We start from the raw sequence: 18,162 nt of genomic DNA, 5'->3' as shown, positions 1-18,162 counted from the left end.
TAGTGCTGTGCTTTGGCAATATAAACAGCCTGGAGTGTGTTAACACTGGAGGCCACATTTTGGGGAGGATAAATGAGAACCCTTATTTTGACAGATACCAGTACAAGTGATTGTGGCCCAGTAGCATCTATAATGAGCAAAACCACAGTCCAAACCACTAATAGAGATGTTCTTGATGCTTCATAAAAAGTTGGAGACAACTATTGGAGCCAAAGATTTAAAAAAAAAAAAAGGAAAAGAAAGAGTGGATACAATTGAGAATTATCAAAAGCATGTTGTTGAAGGCCCCAAAAGACTGTCTAGGAGAAAAAGTTTCATAGTGGTTACCAAATCAACCAACTTGGAGGGAAAGCAAAAGAACAGTTGGAAACATAACAAATGGAATAGAAGGGAAGTTGCTGAAGTAAAAAGCAGAGGTTAGGATCATTGGAAAATTAAAATCAAACCTGGAGCACTCTGTCCAGGAGGTATTCTTTCCCTAGCAGATGAATGGAAAAATATGGTGTCCTAGTAACAGTATTGGATCATTATCAGATGGAAATAATAGGATTTGACAAAAATTTGGAACTGCTCATGGAGTATTTCTGTTCTTGTGAAGAGTAAAATAATGCAGTCACACCAATATGATGATGATGGTAAGCACCTAGAAGTATTTTCCACTGTAACTCCAGGTTTTAGCACACATTCAACAGTGGCTTCAGGTGGGACTGCAGCCTCAGCTGTCTGCTGCAACTCCCTTCCAGTGTCAGAACAGCTGAGTGGCTTGATAGTGCCAGAATTGGTGGCCTGTCTCAGAAATGACGAACAGATGCCGATTCCAGCCCAGGTTGTAAGAGAGTGCGTTTACCCACTGGTGATGTCTGGTGCAAAGAGAATTTAGCCTGGGGAGTCACTGTGCTGTGTGGCAGGTCAGACTGAGAGACCACAGCCCGGCTATTGTCAGTAGCACAGTCGGTGGCCACTGCACTGTTCAACTATTTATTAGAAATTAGGATACTCCACAGAGAGAGCTGTGCAAGCTATGCCAAAGAAGCACTTGTTACAACATACAGATGCCTAGAGTATCAAGTCTTAAAACTTGGATCAGTGAACAACAAAGATCTGCCACATCTTACATCTGTCCTCCTTAACATCTTAGCAAGACCAGCATTACCCCTCCTGCTAAGGCTCCTTCCTAATGGGCAGAAGAATTACTGCCTCCCTGCAGGCTTTTCTACTAAATTATGACAAGCAAGTGTTATTTTGACATTAGCATCTTTCCTATTGGTTACTATAGGCACAGATCCCTGTTGGTGATGCTGGTGATAGTGGATATGTACATAAGCATGCAGAGTTTCAGCGGTCACAGTTATGATCTTGTTAACTCTAGAGAAAAAGCCAAATCCTTCTTTTTGCCACACCTTCTTAAAAATATCCAGTGCACTAAAACATTACCTGTGGTTATTTTTCTCCTTTATCCCACATAAGAACTTGTATTGAATTTTTTTGATTGCTGCTGTATGCTAAATGCACAGCTCTCATTATAGGAAGGCCACAGAATTTGTTGGTGGGGCTATTAATGCTCTTCTTTTTCAGAATTGAAACATTTTCCAAAACCATCCAATGACACTTTAAAGTGCTTTTTTTCCTACCAAAAAAAAAAAAAATGCTCTCCTCCTCCTATGTCAGTGTCACTGTGTGGCAGCTTTGGTCTAGCAATAAGAAGTGAAGTCACTGGAGAAATAAAACAGGTACAAGTCACTTGAAATGCTAACTTTAGCCTAATACATAACCTCCTATGGCAAAGTGTGATGTATCAAGTGAAACAGGAGCAAATACACTGATGTCTTCATGGAGAAGTCAGCACTTAGTGAAAGGGAACAGGAATTTATTATTCACATCAGGCACATTGCATGACTTCTGTATGCAGACTGCTGGATGTAACACCACTTATCTTAAAGAGTTTGTTTTGCACAGAGTAAAGGTGTTTTGCACCCTGTCTGCCTGGAGAGGGGCATAGTTGCTGCACAGCGTGAATGCCCAGGAAGGAGTGCAAAATACCGGTAAATCCTACCTTGAGACATTGTCAGTGATTTCACTGCTTGTTTTCAGATTGCCAGCTTATGACAAAGCCCAAAACACTGCATTTTTCCAGGTGTAAAGGCTGAATGCCAAGAAATAATATTAGAAAAAAATAGAACACTGAAATATTTTTTCTGGATTTTTAGCTGAAGCTATGATTATCTCTGAATATTTTACAAAAACAACCCATACGAAATATGAGAATGATAAGGTACCTTAAAAATTATGCTTAATTTAGTATTGAACAAGTCAGTTTTAATGTTGGGTTAATATCTGTTTAATTCTCCTATGGTGTTTCAGGCTCAGAGGAGAAACACTGTATCTCAAAAATACTCCAGAGTTAATCAGGGATGTGGCAGCATCTGCTTAAGAGAGACCCGTAATTGAATCATCCGTAATTAACCTATCACCTCAGCAGAAGGGAATAGGATGTTGGTACCACTACTGAAATGGATGAGAGTAATGGGAATAGAAAGGGGGGAGGATGAGGGAAAGAGAAATAAAGCAATTTGCCTAACACCTACTTTTATAACATATTTGGGAGGAGGGAGGGAAGAGAAATTAAAGTATATGAATCATTAAATCTGTTCAGTATAGTTAATGAGACTGTAGTTTCAAAAACACTTGAGTGTATTTACATGTTAATCAGTGCATGATTTAGGTCCAAGAAATGGTTTCTCCTTTGTATGGTTGGGCTGTTTACAGTACTTACAGATTTTTTTCTTATTATCATTACTGCTGACCTAATTTGTATTTGTAATAATTATAATTTCAAAATAGGAAAAAAACCCTTTGACAACTAGTGGGCAGAAAATAAAAGCAATGTTGGAGATTTCAGCATAGGAAATAAAACATCCATCATATATTTATTGAATGAAATGCCTGCACAAATCCAAATGAACAGTATTTCCTATCAGAAATATATATCACAGACATGCAAAACAGATCCTGAAGAATACTGTTTAATTTAATATTGTTGTTCTATTTTGTGCAAGATAGCTAATATACAATAATTGCAATTTTTTTCATGCAGTGCCCTGCCAGACTGTTTTAGATTATTTGAAGACTGTACTTCAGCATCACAACCAACTTATGGTACCACAGCCAGCAGACCATCCAACTGAGGTAGTATACAGTGAAGACAAGCTTAATCTCTTTATGTTTGACAATTCATTGAAAACACATAGGCAAATAAACCAGTAGGTGCTGGAAGAATATTATTTGGTAGTAAAAATATGTAAGATCTATTATTAAACTGTCATTCTTAGGTACAGTAATCCCCAAATGGAGGAGACTCATCACTAGCGTAATCTAGGATGACTTCACTGACAGCACATAACTTCCTCCATTGGCACCAGCTGCACTTGCCTTGCTTTGGGTAATTTTTCTCTCGCCTTTCTTCAGAAACTCCCTTTTGTGGGTGGAATTTAGGCTGGTGCTAGCCTAGTGAAAACTGCAGCTGGGTGGCAGTGAAACTGCTGTGAAAACTGCAGTGGCTGCACACAGCGGTTGCCAGTGCATGGGGGCTGGAGCCCATGCGTGGTGGGTATCAATATGTCGTGTGTATGGACACAGACATGCATGTGTATACAGTTAGTATAGCTCTGAGGCAGCTCTAAGGTGGTTAATGCTAAGATATGTTTCCTTCATTTTGCAGACAGAGCCAAATACAGACTTCAGCAAGTCTTTAAAATTCTCTTGCTTTTCAGAAAGCAACCCAAACTAAATGTTGAGTGTTGACAATTTTATACTTGATATGGAGTTTGGGGATTTTTGTAATTATGATCTGTTTAAAAGGGCTGCAGTCAAAAAGCAGGAAATTTAAGTCCCCCTCTTCTCTAGAAGGTAGATGTATCTATCAGCTCTTGTGTAGGTCACATTAATTTTGCTCCACTGTGTTTCTATCCAGGCTTGTAAAAATGCCTCAAATTAAGAGGTTTTGTTGAGACTTTTCTAGTTTAGACTGTCTGCATTTGAGGCTCTTGCTATGCATGGGTTTGTATATGTAGGGTATACATGTCACTACCCATTATTCACACAGACAATATCAGAAGAGGGAACACTTAGGTCTAGTCTGACCTCCCTATGTACATAAATGATACGTATGCAAGCCTCACATAGTCCAACTTACCATAGTTCACTGAAGATGCTTTGCAGCAGTTCAGGGTGTGCATCACTTTGCTCCTCCATTCAGTTTTATCCTGTGCAAATTGATACATACATATACCTATACCTATACCTATACATATATATATATCATTAGCTGTTATCTCTCAAATGTATTTCAAGGATTCATTTTCCTTTATTTAATGCTCTTTTGCGTAACTAAGATTTTCAATCACTGCAAAAACCAAAGTTGTTCTCTAACATCCCACATGGAATAGTTTCTTGTGATGTGACAGAATTTTTTATTCAATTAAACGCATAGATGCAAATCTTTTATTCATAAGCGTAATCGTGTACAAATACAAGCATGAACGCATTTGTACTTTGGTTCTTCCTTCAGGGTCTGCTTATTTCATTTCTGGAAGGTTTTCTGTTTGTTTTAGTTTAATGACTGCTGGACACACCAAATTGCATCATATATTTACTGAGAATCTTTTGCCCAGAAGTGCTTTACTTTCAGAGGAAGTAATGAAAGAGTATCTGTAGCAGGAACCCAGTAATCGTTTAACAGAATAGCATAATACTATATCATGCCTTTGGAGAAAAATGAGGAAAAATGTCTTAAGTTTCAGGGGGAATAAGAGAGAAGTATAATAAAATTGGGGCTGAGAGGATTACGCAGAATTTATTACCTTCTCCTTGGTTAATAGTAATGTGAGCTCTCATGAAATTTAGATGTTGCGCCTTTCTGCATTTGATTTCCATCAGTGCAATACATTTAAGCACAGAGGCAGCTTTTAAGATAGCTTCCTACTTAGCAAAGCCACATATGAGCATCCAGCCCTAACCCACATGAGCAAGCCTGGAACCTTGCACTGTGCCATTACAGGCTTGCATTGCATTGCTTCTGCCTGCCAGGGCTTAAAAGCAAGACAGTACTTACAGAGCTAGCTTGTACTTGTAGCTTGTATGTGTGCTGATATCGATAAAAAAGGTCCTTGCTTCATTACAATGTTTCTAAAAAAAAAAAAGTAGGTTTCAGAAATCTAAGATGGGAAAATAATTCGCTTTATATAAAAGAGTTGCAGAGCTAGTTGCTGAAAAACTAAGTAGCAACATGGGAAGCAGATAGTTCTGTGGTGGAACAAGCCAAGGAAATACTAGTGTCAGCTCTCTCTCAGATGGTGTGGTCACAGTTTCTTCAATGTAAGCATATAATACCCCCAAAAGAGCTTTCCATGCTGTCCCCCTGCTCATCTTCCTTCCCCAGCCCTTTCACCATGTTGGGGGAGGATGATGAGCTGGGCTGAATGGAGGGTGATGTTCTTTCCATGGCAGAGCTCCTCAGACATATTACTGGCTTCCCAGGGGTGCATGTACCTGGCAGAAATTAAAGCAGCTTCTTGTATCATGAATGGAGGGAAGGAATTGACCCTGGCCCTTTTGCAGTGGTGGGAAGAGTCAAGTGAAGTGAAAAGAGAAAGTCTCAAATGATAACAGAATTAAGACAGTAGTTGAAGGGTCTTTCTCTTAGGGATGACAAACTTGGATTTACAAACTGTAGGGGGGATGGAGAGTTGAGATGGTTTGGGGGTGGGGAAGGGCACCCCTGACAGACAAAGCCCATCTCTTCCTTTATATTTTGACTTCCTTTGCAGAGTTTTGGATTTGATTGTAGCCATCTCTGCCAGCAGTTTGCACTGAGCTGAACAAGTAGCAGACAGTCACATAGGCTCAGCTCCCAGTGACACTAAGCCTCAGCAGGTCACGGTACCCTAAATCTTACAGACTCTCTGATGACCCCCCCATCATGGTCTTCACTAAATTCAACCTTCCATGTATTTATTCCATATACTTAGCAAACTTATATTTAGCAAAAAAGTTAAAAGCAAATACCTGAGGAAAAACTTCAAAGATGCTCTGAAGCTGTCTCCCAGGATGCTATAATAAATATATGAAAGGAGGCAAGGGTAGTCCTTAAAATAGTTTTCAGATATCAAAGATCTAGTAGCAAGGAGGAGAACTTGGCAGCAGTTGCCCACAAGTACAGCATGTGGCTGATTGCCTCTGTTGAGGACCAGATCCATGTTTCTCTAGTTCACTGTGAGCTGCTGTCTAAGATAGGGGCTATAAGAAGATTTTACTAATTGGGCTTCCAGATTTATGTGTTTTAATAAAGAGGTGGAGCTGTAAAAGTGAATGAGTCTCCAAGAGGATGTGGTTGGGGTTTTTTTGTGTACTTCAATTATTTCAAGTATATTAACACTACCATCATATGTTAATTGGGTAATGCTAAAATAGCATTTATGGGCAAGAAGAATTAAATACAATTTAAGTACAATTGACTAAAGAGGGCTTATAAATGTGTGTGGATTACAGGAATCCCCATAATTAGTCCTACAGCATTCATTTAATTTTGGAATATTGAAGCACACAAATTATGAAGGTTAAAAGCAAAATTTCTTTCCAGCTGACACGATGGCATTTCTGTAAAGCTGTAATTTGAGTTAATACAGGATTCATTAATAATAATGAAGCATTTAGTTTTCATAGTTCCTTTGTTTGTTTTCTTTACATTTTTCACAGTAACATAACTGCTGTCAGGTTTCAGGTGTGTTCTACAGAAGTAATAAATTTATTATAAAAATAGACTAAAAGAGTCACCTCTGAAGTAAACTGTCAGCTGCGTTGAAGTGATCTATTTGATCACTCTCTTCAAAGACCCTTTTTATGCATTTTAACAGATTAAGAAGAAAGTTTATACTTAAATAGATATCCAGTCACTGATTCTTAACTCTTTTTAACCTGCTTGTTAAAGTGGAAATTATCAATAGCTACCTCTCAAAGTGTATTACTTGTGTCTCACCAAATTTGAGTTCTAGAAAATGGAAATGTAATTTTAAAAGTACTCATCTCAGTAACAGCAGTTATGTGTTCACTTCAGGATGTGTTTTACTGTCAGTATCGCAGCATATTTTTTATTGCAACTGACATCTTATTTGCCTTGTAAAATAAGCAACGGAAATATTTCACTTTTTCAGGGGAGCAAGCAGTTGCTGAACAACTACCCTGTCTACATCACTAGTAAACAGTGGGATGAGGCTGTAAATTCTTCCAAGAAAGATGGACGACGGCTCCTTCGCTATCTCATCAGATTTGTTTTCACAACCGATGAGCTTAAGTACTCATGCGGCCTTGGAAAAAGGAAAAGGTCAGTGCAGTCAGGAGAGACAGGTCCTGAAAGACGTCCTCTGGATCCAGTAAAAGTAACATGTCTCAGAGGTACTGCATCTTTTCGCTCAGTGTCCACCATATGTGATCTCATTTCACCACATTGGCTCTGGCTGAGTAGAAGCATTGGGCTGACAGTTGCAGAACTAGAAGGGGTTTCACAGACAGGTGACAAGCAGCCAGAAACTCTCCACTGTTTTGTTTTTTTTAAAAAAAAAATATATATATATATTACATATATATGTATGTATATATGTATGTATATATGTATGTATATATGTATATATGTATGTATGTATTATATATGTGTTGGGCTTTTTTTTAATGGAAAAAAATGGGGCTGCTTATTTGAGAGAGGGAACAAATATAAGGGCACATGATACTGATACACTTGAAACAGCAAAGAAGAAAAATCATACAATCCTGATTACACTCTTTTATAGTAAACCAACAGGGCATTCTTTAACAGAGATATACAGCAAAATGAACCAAAGGAATATTGATAGGCTAATGCACCGTAAGCATAGGCCACAGTGTGTCATTGGAGATAAAAGCTTACCGAGTTTCAGAATAGGTTTGAACATTTTGTAGAGCCAAGAATGTCTACAGGTTAATTACATAGAGTGTAAACAAATGCATTGTCAAGGATTTAACTTCTTTTTTGGAGTACTGATGCAAAGTTGACTGGAAAAGTTAGGGAACAACTTTGTCACATGTATAGCCTGAAAAGGAGGAGGAGCTTCGCAAGCATTTCACAATGCCCAAGAGCGAGGATGCTGGACAATACAGAGAAAGGGTTCAGATTGAGAAGAATTACCTGTTGTGGCAGTTCACACTGTGGTTTCTAAAATTGTTCAAAAGGCCTGGTACTGGGCTTTATAATGAATCATACAAAACAGGCCTTTTTAAAGAACAATTTAAAACATTGTAGTATCAGTATCTGCATTTTATAAATGCATATGCTTAACATTTCTTTATTTAATATTTTGTGAGCACACACATGAAATTTTGATAGAATTGACTTCAAGAATGTTTTACTAATCATTGCAGTGTATAAAGCTCTATTCTGATCAGCCAATGATAAAAACATCTTTAGTCATCCAGATGGAGTGGTTATGTACATCAGATGGAGCCTCTTCCTGTTTAGGGTAGAAGACTCCAACAAGGCAAAGTTGATAAGACTTGTAGTTGGGGTACATTGATGTAACCAGGTAACGAACTCAGATTTTACATACAGCCAAATTAGTCAAAGAGGCTCTTTTTTTACTACAAAGGAACCTGTTAACCTGTCACATAATACTCTACCAGAGCTTAATACAAAGGCACACCATAATGCACAGAGGTGTGGAAACGAGATTCAGGGTCCCAGTGGTTCTCTTGGAAAATGAAGGCTAAATACAAGTGCAGTGACCATTTACTAAATGACTGTAAATTTCACCTAAGAATTTATACAGAACCAGAGTTAATGCCCTTTTTTAGCTCTTTCTTCCCCCTGCCTCCCACCAAGACTAACAGTAAATCCACCTGTAGATGGACTTTTGCTTGTGGCCACTCCTTTCTGGGGTCCTAGACATACAGAATATGCATTACTTACACGTCAGTTCCCTTATTTTGCAGACACTTGAAGAGAAAGCCAAAACTTTCAGTATCTAAGGACAAGTTAAGAAAGCAGAGTAGAGAGAGAAAGCTCTCTCCCTTTGGGCTTTCGTGCATTGTTGGGAAAACAACTTTCTCTGGTGCCAAGAGTTGGCTAGTGGCTCCTACCCATTTGCAAGCCAAGGTAACAAGTGTCTAACTTGTAATTCTCAGCATGTCCAATTATGCCTTATGCAGTACAAACTGCTTCTCTCTCTGCACTCAGGGTAGTTTAAACATCTATAAACATTTTTAATATATTCCCACAACTGACTGATGTCTGGAATCAGCTTTACAACAGCCTGGCATGCTTAAATTATAGCATTACTGCTTTATGTGGTATTCATTTCCCTGAGAAAAACACCAGTCTGTGGAGCCCTACGTGAACGTAACTAGGTAGGAATTACTATTGCCTGCGTGGATTTCCAGGGAAATGAATTTAAAACTGAGATAGCTATCACTTGCAGACACACTACTGGAGGAGCTATGCAAAAAATCATATCCTAATTGTCCAACAGATGAGATACCTTGCAGGCACAGGAACTCATGTGAAAGCACAGCATTCCCTGGTCTCAAGATGTGGTGACAGTAATGAAGTTACCTTATGCCACTTACTGTGCTGTTGGCTTGTCAACAGAAGAAAATAGAATTTAAAAATATCCTGGGACACACAATACCACATGAGGGAATAACTGTGTTACAGAATAAATAAGAAGCTCGGTTTCCATATGAGGTACAGTGTATCTAATACATCTAATAAGGCGCCCTCACATTTCAAATTGTATTTGGATATTTCAGAGTCCAAATACACCTATTTGAGCTAAGCCTAGCAGTTACGGCTCCAGAATTGGTAAGGCACCTTCTGCAAGTTTAGCATATCACATGTCAAAGGATCTGAAAAATAAATTATGAAAAATGTAATCATCACATACAAATAGCTGTATGTGGAAGCAGCGGCGACTTAAACAGCCAAATTACATGCAGTACAATTCATTTTCTCTTGCACTGAAAATTTGCAAGTCTCCCCAAATTAGCCCTTTCATCTCATTTAGCTATTTCTAAGGCCAATTTATTCTCTGAAAAATAGGTGTCAGATTCAGGAAGATGGAAAGAGGAAGACTTGAAATGAAAGACATTCCAAACAGAAATACCAAATGAAATAACGGTACTGACATTTTTGAGCAGGCTGTGGGCCACTGCAGCCTGCAGATGTTGAAGCAGCCAGCAGAGGGAGCTCATACAGATCCACCAGAGTAATCGCCTTCAGGTACAAACACACAACAGGTTTCAAATGAAACACATCCCAGTTCATATTAGCTTTCACATGTATTGCACACACTGAATCACAGCTGTCACTTCAAATTAGCTCTTTTTATTCCTGCAAGAAGGGATTTAATCTCCAGCTCCCATGGGTCTCATAATTAGCTCAGATATAACAGCACATACTGCATGTGGAGAAACACACTTGTACATGAATAACATAGGTCCAGGTGGCATTATCATGGCATCCCCCATAAGGCTTTACTTCTACTTAAGTAGAGCAGTAATATCCCCTTTCTTATCTCCCATGAGCTTTCAACACCTGGCCAATAACGGGTGCTGCAAAGACAAGTTGTTTTTTATCCTTGCATGTTTTCCTGCAGAGTTCATTAGGATGCACTGTACTTCCAACCCAGACTGGTGGATGCCATCCGAAGAGCAAATAAACAAGGTATTCAGTGACGCAGTGGGACATGCTCGTCAAGGGCGTGCAGTGGGGACTTTCCTTCACAACGGAAACTCATATTATGAAGGGACTGACCATCCAGGATCACAGGACGAAGTCTTCAATAGAGGTACGCAAGATGGATCTGGTGATTGATGGCAGTGAGAAGAACCTCCTACAACAGCAGCAACCACTTAATTTAGGAGAGACTATTTGTTAAACATACTTACCCTGCTGTCATTTAAGAGTCCAAAGCATGTTTGAACACATACCACATACATTTCAGATTCTTCATCCTAACATGTCCCAGTTAACAGAAAGAAATCAGTTTCAAGACCAGCTGTATGGGACTTATCAGTGCCTGTTATTTCCAAATCCTTTATAACACCCTCAAAGGGAAATCACAGTTCATTTCATCTAGTCCTAGAGGAAAGGTCACTTAAAAACTACAAAGATGTCAAAAGAAACAGCAATCACTGTCTCATCTGCCTACTGATAACAAGCCCAGGTCTGGAGCCAGAACAGCTGGGTACAGTTTGCTTTCCCTGAGTGGGAGATGTAACAACAAGTCTGCACTCTTGTAATAAGAAAAAGAAATGGTCTCCCATTTCCTAACAGAAATAACGTAATTATAAATGCTACCTTAAAATACTGCACAAGATGGAAAATTCAGGGACTTCCTTTAGCCAACTCTGCCAGGAAATTAAGCTTCCCAGGTAAAACAGCAGTGTTCGTCAACAGCAGAATCCTTCAAAGACCCAGAACAATAACAGGCACTTCTAACAGATAAAAATTGCTTTGTACATCGGATAGACACTATGTATATCTAGATTTCTAGGGAATTAGAGCTGATCATGACAGTTTTCATTCAAATAAGATTGCTAAAACCAAATTGCCTTTTCAGAAGACAGGTTTTGCTTTGTCTGTTCCTATTCTGCAGACATATTATGTAGTTTCAGAGGCTTTAAATTGCCTTTTCGTGGGTTTGCTTTCATTTGTGTTTTATATCCTTTCCCTGAAATAGATGAGGCAATGTGCTGGTCTTAAGAGTCGGATGCTCAATAGTGCATTAAGGGAAGGGTTGGGTAAGAGCAGCCTAGCTTAAACTCCTGTTGTAAGTAAACACAGGGTCCAGATTAAGCAAGCTGTTACAAAAAGAGCTGTGCTAGAGCAGAATTCACAGTGGTGCACAATGTTGGAAGCAGATACTGACTTTAGAACAGAACAGAAGTCAGTCCACTGAAAAACTTAAATTTTAAAGGCTTAGGAGTCCTCTGTCCCTCTAAATTGATGCACTCCAGAAACATGCAATGCCAAAGAAATAAAACCCTTTCCTTTCCATGTTTTCCATCTCCTTACCCTTGTCCGGTCTCTCAGGCCAGCGCTGGCATGCTTCCTGGTCTGAACCAGCCCTCCCTAAGGCAACATTTCCCCACTGGCAGGTACAGGGAACTGGTTTTCAGAAAGAAAGTTCACTTTGCTTTTGACCGTCCTTAGTGCTACCTCATCAGCAGTGACTCTCCTGAACACATATCTCATGCTCCCCAGCTTTCCTAACTGCCTTGTGCAAGCCACGAGAGAAGCTACTGATTGCTCCTTTTACCTTTGTCCCCTCCTTCCTGCTCTTCTCCCCATGTGGTGCGCAGGGCAGGGGTGACAGCCCCTTCCTCAAAGACCAGGAAGGGCCCTTTGGGGTGCAGCGCTCCTTTAGTTCCAGCCTGACCATGGTTGGAGGACAGAGGCAGTCCCTTAAAGGTCAGCTCACCCACATAAGTAGGCCTTCCTGACCCTTGCCTCCTCTTTGCCTGCAGTTGTGACCGGTCTCTCATAGACAGCCCGCAGGGCGTCTTGGGACACAGGCTCCACCATAAATAGGACCTCGCTCAACCAGGATATGCTTTAGGCCCTTAAATGTCTAATACCTCTCAATTCATTTTATTTCTGGTGATTTTTGATAAGGTGGTTGAAAGGCACCTGCCTGCCCCAGAATAACTCATTTATTTTCTCTAAGTGAATGAGCAGTTTAGTCATACTGGACTTCACCAGGCCAAGGGGTTTGAGACAGCAGCCCTCACTACAGGCAGGAGGTGACTTTCTTTGAGCAGTCAACAGTACATGGTGGCCCCTGGAGGAGAATCTCAGTGTATAGAAATGTCACAGTACAGATATCCTATAGTAGCTTTTCAGTGTTGAACTTACACTTTTTTTAAAAGAACTATAATAGAAGATGTTACATTGCTCCGATGGTGTAAGTCTTGCTGGTCTATGTTTAATGTGGTGACACTTGCCAGAACTACTTGGTAAAACATGTCGGAACGTGTGAGTCAACATTCTACTGTAAATTTGTCCACAGCGATAATGTATCATGCTGTATTTTTGTAAACATTGTGATGATTTCCTTTCAAATGTTTAATCATATGGGATTAAAAATACAGATGCTTCATTTTAACAGTCACAGAATTACTGGGCTGGACAGATGTCTCTCACTTAATAACCTAAAGATATGCTGACAAAACTAGTAAGCCTACCTTTATTTTTAGTGTAAAACGTGTAGCCAGCATCCTGGAGCCTCTCACAATCCTCTACTTTCATCCTGTGCAAAATAACCAAATGTATAGTTTCAGCTTGAAAGCCACTCTGGCACTCTAGGGATGGCTTTGCAGATTTGGACCTTTCTTTACAGACAAAATTTTGCCCTCAGTTGCTTGTGTGCACTGGCCAGTGATGTGAATTGTAGTCACAAACAGGCATTAACAGACACCAGCTCATCTTTTTTTTTGTTCACATTTGGGTTTAAAACAACAGAGTACAACAACTTTCCTTAGTTGTCTGTCTTTGGTTTTAATTGCCATCATGGCCACTTGATTCGTGACCCATCCATTTAATTTAAACAGAAATAAAGCCCAAACCTTTCACAACAGCTTATTCCAATTAACTTGTTCATGAGGCATTATAAATACATAGACATTGAAGTGTCTAAATATCCGCAAGAGGTTAGGTATAATAGTATGGGACCTGAAATAATAGATAGCAGATAAGCCCTTGCACAGCAAGATGCCCATATTTAAGCAGTGTGCTTTGAAAGTCAGCACATCCCTTCCCAGCTCTGGATGTAGGCAGCAGGCTTGTGACAGAAGGAAACTGCTATCTATCATGTCACTCCAGAAAGTCCCAGGAGAATAGAGATTCTTGTCTTATTCTTCCATACTCTTTAATCTTACTGTCATTTATGTATCTGCCTTCTCTCTAACTTTGTGTAGCAGTACTGCACGCCCATCTGTGCCAACATGCCTTCGCTATATTTTCTATGACAAATATTTGTGGAGAAACTGTGATTAAAAAACCATTAATCCTGATATTTTTATTGTTATAGTGTAGTTAATTCTATGAATACTTTCCAATGATGATTGTACTGTGTAGAGTAAGTACAGGTTAGGGATAGACCTTTACCAGATACTGTACAAAAAAAAAAAAGTGCATAGTGTAATATAGATTAGTAAGGTTTTTGTGACAATTTCTATAGGATGTGTGAATTGTTTTCTATGTGGCAATACGCATTTCTTTTAAAGAAGATAAAATCTTAGAGATTTTTTAAACAGTCAATATTTTTTAATTATAAAGACATTTGTTACCTAAAGTTTACTATTTCAGGTGTTAATTCTAATTTCAATATTGGTTTTATTACTACATACCTCCAGTTCCATTTGTTCTGTTGCATAAAAATGCAGAATAAAAGTTAGTCTCTGGTTAACCAGTCTCTCTGTGTCTCTCTCTCTGTAGGCATCATTGTGTCAGCATGACAGCTGTCACAACTGGTTCTCACTATAAATACGTATTAAAAGCTTTAGGTTTTTGTAAAAAGGCTAGAGGATTGTGTTTTGCATTAAATGTTTGGTATGAAGCACCAGCAAGCACAGTGAAAGATTATGAAGGATTCAAGTATGAATATAATAGAAATCATTTTCACCTCAAAATATAACCATATGTATTAGTGTGCTGGTTAGACAGAAAAACTGCTCAGAGGAAGTACCCATCTGCAATCTTAAGACCTGGATTTTCAAGCAGTGAAGTTTAAATCCCATTTTAATTCAAAATTCAGTGATAGCCGAATGGCTCAGGTTCTCTTAAATGCTTTAGAAAATCCCAACTCCAAATAATTTCTAGAGGAATTATGGTGACAAACATTCACCACACAAACCCCTTCTGCTGGGCTGTGAAGCAAGACGGACCCGATCGCAGGCTGGTGTCACCCATGAGGAACAGTTGCCAAATATTCCCATTATATAATAATGCTTTCAGATGCCTGTCATGTTGCAAAACTAGCTGCGGTTGGGCTCTCTTATTTTCTAGATCCAGGGCCTTAGCCTACTGTATTTTTTGTCAAAATCCTCATTAGTGAAAACCTTTATTTTATAAAAACCTTTATTTATGAATGTCCTTATTAGTGAAAACCTCACCAAAATAATTTCAGGCAATTTTGAGAAATGTGGGTAAAAAAATCCCATGTTAATCTCTCTGAAAATAAATGTAATTAACTTCTCTTTGGAAAGCCCTGAATTCTCAGACTCTTGGGCAATGACTTGAAATGTCAGAGGGTAGATCCAGAGGCAGAAGTGGACAGGGATGGCTTGTGGGGAAACAGAAAGGGTAATGAGGCAGTACAGGAAGGAAACTAGCAGGGAAAAGTGGCAGGTATGAGCATGGACAAAAACGTGAGTACTGACTTGCAAAGTTTAGCTTTGGTTTGTAAACGTGCATATAGATAATATCTGAAAAACAACAGGAAAAGAGAACCTGTATTTCCTTACCTGACACTCACGGTTATTTGCACCATGGGTGACTACAAATGGTCCCCAGGTACTTCACAGCAGGAGGAATGCATGAATACACCTCCAGCTGACAGTCATATAAATCTTAGTTGCTCATATAGCAAACCAATACCACTGATGTGACTTGAGTGGAGACTAGTTAAATCAAAGGCTCTGCCTTGTTTATTTCCTAGCAAGTTCATACATGAACAGCTCTCCAGGGATAAATCCTTCCTACTGCAGCATGGAGTCCTTTGGAGTATCTGGCAGCTCTCTGTATTTGGTCTTGCCCTGTGAATACAAAACCCTTCCTCCAAAGGCTCTCTGACATCTGACATACAAAAGCAGCTTCTAGCACAGATGCATGGCATTAGAGTAAAAACGAAAAAGCACACCAGCAGATTAATTACCTGTATCAAAAGTTCTGACATGAACTACGTAACTGTGTTGGGAAAAAGCTAAAAAACCTTTTTTCCTTAAAACTACTTTAAACTCTCTCACTCATCTGGCAGCTATAACTGCCACAACTAAGGCGGTCTTTGTAGGAAAATGGAAATAAACAGGTTTGCTAATGACTCAAAGTAGTTTCCCATTATAAAAGTTACTATTAAATTTAGTTCCCATTTAGGAACAGGGTCAGTAGTACAGCAGAAAAAGACTAATTACACCTTTCAAAAATGCCTTGTAGTAACATGAGTGAAAAACTAAAAAGCTTTCTTACAAAAGGATGTGAACCTAGAAAAGCCTTGGGTTTTGAACTACCTGGACATCAAAGCTATATATTGAAGGTCAGAACCTTCAAGGAAATTAGCACAAAGCATAAAGTGGAAGGAGCAGAATGGGTCAACGTTCACAAGCTTCGCATAGGCCTAACTAAAGTAGCAGTCATGTCCTTTGTCAAGTTCCCTATGAGAGTATTTACTTTGATCAAAACCTAAACTTTTAGTGGAAGCAACAGATCTGAGTTGTTCAGAGAAGATGGGGACGATTAGGTTCTAAGAAAGTTTGGCTTTCTTGTAATGGCAGAAGAAAGAAAAAATGCTCTCATATGTTTCAGAGAATTAGGAACATTAGGTGAACAGCCTCAGGAGCTTCACTTCAGCAACAGCCATATGTGTTTGCGGACATAAGTAGGCATGGAAATTCTGCACGACCACACCTTGCAAGAGGAACATTACTTCATTCAAATTCAACAATTACCAAAGCAAACATCATGTTACTGCTTTCATAGTCTATCACCATGGGACCAAATCTTAAAGGCAGAGATCTCATTTAACATTAAGAAACGAAACACCACCACAAATGTGCTCCCTCTTCTCTCATCCCTCTCCTATTTTTCTCTTTCTCTCTTATATTAAATAACCGATACCTGGTGAAGGAAATTAAAGGCTGCAAAAACACGTCTCCCATGAGAAACTCATCTCCAAGACTAGACTTCAGGTGTCTTGCCAGTTCCTCAACCTAAGTCTAATGCTAGGGCTGAAAGAAGACCATGTAAGAGGGAGGTATGCTATTTTCATTGTTCTCTGCTCACTTTAATTCTGCTAGGAATACACCATTTTCATCCTTTTTTCAGGTAGAGCAGGGCTAGAAAAAGGACTGTCAGGAGAAACTGAGAGCTGCCTGAAGTATTCTCCCACCGAGGAATTCATCTGAGTTCAGCCCTTCTTGCTTAGAAAGGATCCTTACCAGCCTTTGGAAGGGATTAGCACTGACATACCTTTAGTTTAGCACAGCGAAAGGTCAAAATTATGCATCCCTAGCAAGCAAAGGCAGAGAATACTGGGGAGGAGGGGGAGGGGAGTGGGTGTAATTATATATTTCTATTCAGGTCAATTGAAAATTGTTTACGTACTTCAGAGACTGAGGATATCAAAGCAATAAACTTTGTCATAAAACTTAGAGCTGCTCCCTGTTGTGAAGAGCAAGCATCCCTTCCATTTCTGTTAACTTCTTCAGCTTGCACTGTAACACAGGATGATGTAGCTCAGGCATTCCCTTATAAGGTGCCTTGCTTAATATACTTGTGAAATTAACTGTTTCATTGCTGCATTTTCCCTACCTTCTTCCTCTACTGTTAGGCAGCCTGAGTGACTAAAGACATGAGAGCAGCCACACAGGGCACAATCATGGGTCTGTCAAATCTGTCCATGCTGTCCCTGATGGCAGGCAAATGAAAACAGTGAAAAACACAGACCACCACAAGTTTGGTCTTCTCAAAGCCACAGCCTCACTTACATATTTTCCTTCCATCAAGGTTTCCAAATTGTCCAAATTCACCACAACCTTCATCCACAGTATTTAATTTTTATTTTTGCCAGCGTATCTGTTCTCTTTCATAAGAAACACAATCAGTGAGCTACAAATCTACAACCAAAGATACCTTCATACCATTGTAATACTCAAAGACACAAGTTCACAAATGAATGTATTTGTATGGACATCAAATGCAAGATGGGATTTTCTTTATGACTGCAGCTTGCTCTGGAAAAAACACATTTCAACCCCAAACTTAATGCTCTGTGTATCCAGAGAAGCCTGGTTTATCAATGGCAAACTGCTATTCAATCAGTATTTCCGGAGGCAGGCGGTGGGGGAAAGATGTAAATTTTTAAC

At 39.3% G+C, this 18,162-nt stretch overlaps 2 protein-coding genes across 5 annotated transcripts in view; one reads left to right on the top strand and one right to left on the bottom strand.

Moving 5' to 3' along the window:
* Window positions 1–10,909, top strand: part of BEND4 (BEN domain containing 4) — a gene marked incomplete at its 5' end in the record, with an annotated part of 29,067 nt that extends 18,158 nt beyond the window's left edge. The window contains 3 exons of the mRNA XM_080639024.1: window positions 3,095–3,186; window positions 7,209–7,449; window positions 10,677–10,909. Coding sequence (XP_080495150.1) covers window positions 3,095–3,186; window positions 7,209–7,449; window positions 10,677–10,894 — 551 coding nt within the window. The 3' untranslated portion in view covers window positions 10,895–10,909. The remainder of the gene's footprint in view (window positions 1–3,094; window positions 3,187–7,208; window positions 7,450–10,676) is intronic.
* Window positions 10,384–18,162, bottom strand: part of SLC30A9 (solute carrier family 30 member 9) — a 54,502-nt gene continuing 46,723 nt past the window's right edge. For 2 of the 4 annotated variants that reach the window (XM_080639016.1, XM_080639013.1), the window contains one exon: window positions 10,384–10,913. The gene's annotated coding sequence lies outside the window, so the exon portion shown is untranslated. The remainder of the gene's footprint in view (window positions 10,914–18,162) is intronic. The other 2 variants (XM_080639017.1, XM_080639015.1) reach the window with 1 other exon arrangement.

Source organism: Psittacula echo (genome assembly GCF_963264785.1).
Source record: "Psittacula echo genome assembly, chromosome: 1".
Taxonomy (NCBI): Eukaryota; Metazoa; Chordata; class Aves; order Psittaciformes; family Psittacidae; genus Psittacula; species Psittacula echo.
The sequence above is the reverse complement of the archived record's forward strand: the minus strand, read 5'-3'. Positions and strand labels throughout refer to the sequence as shown.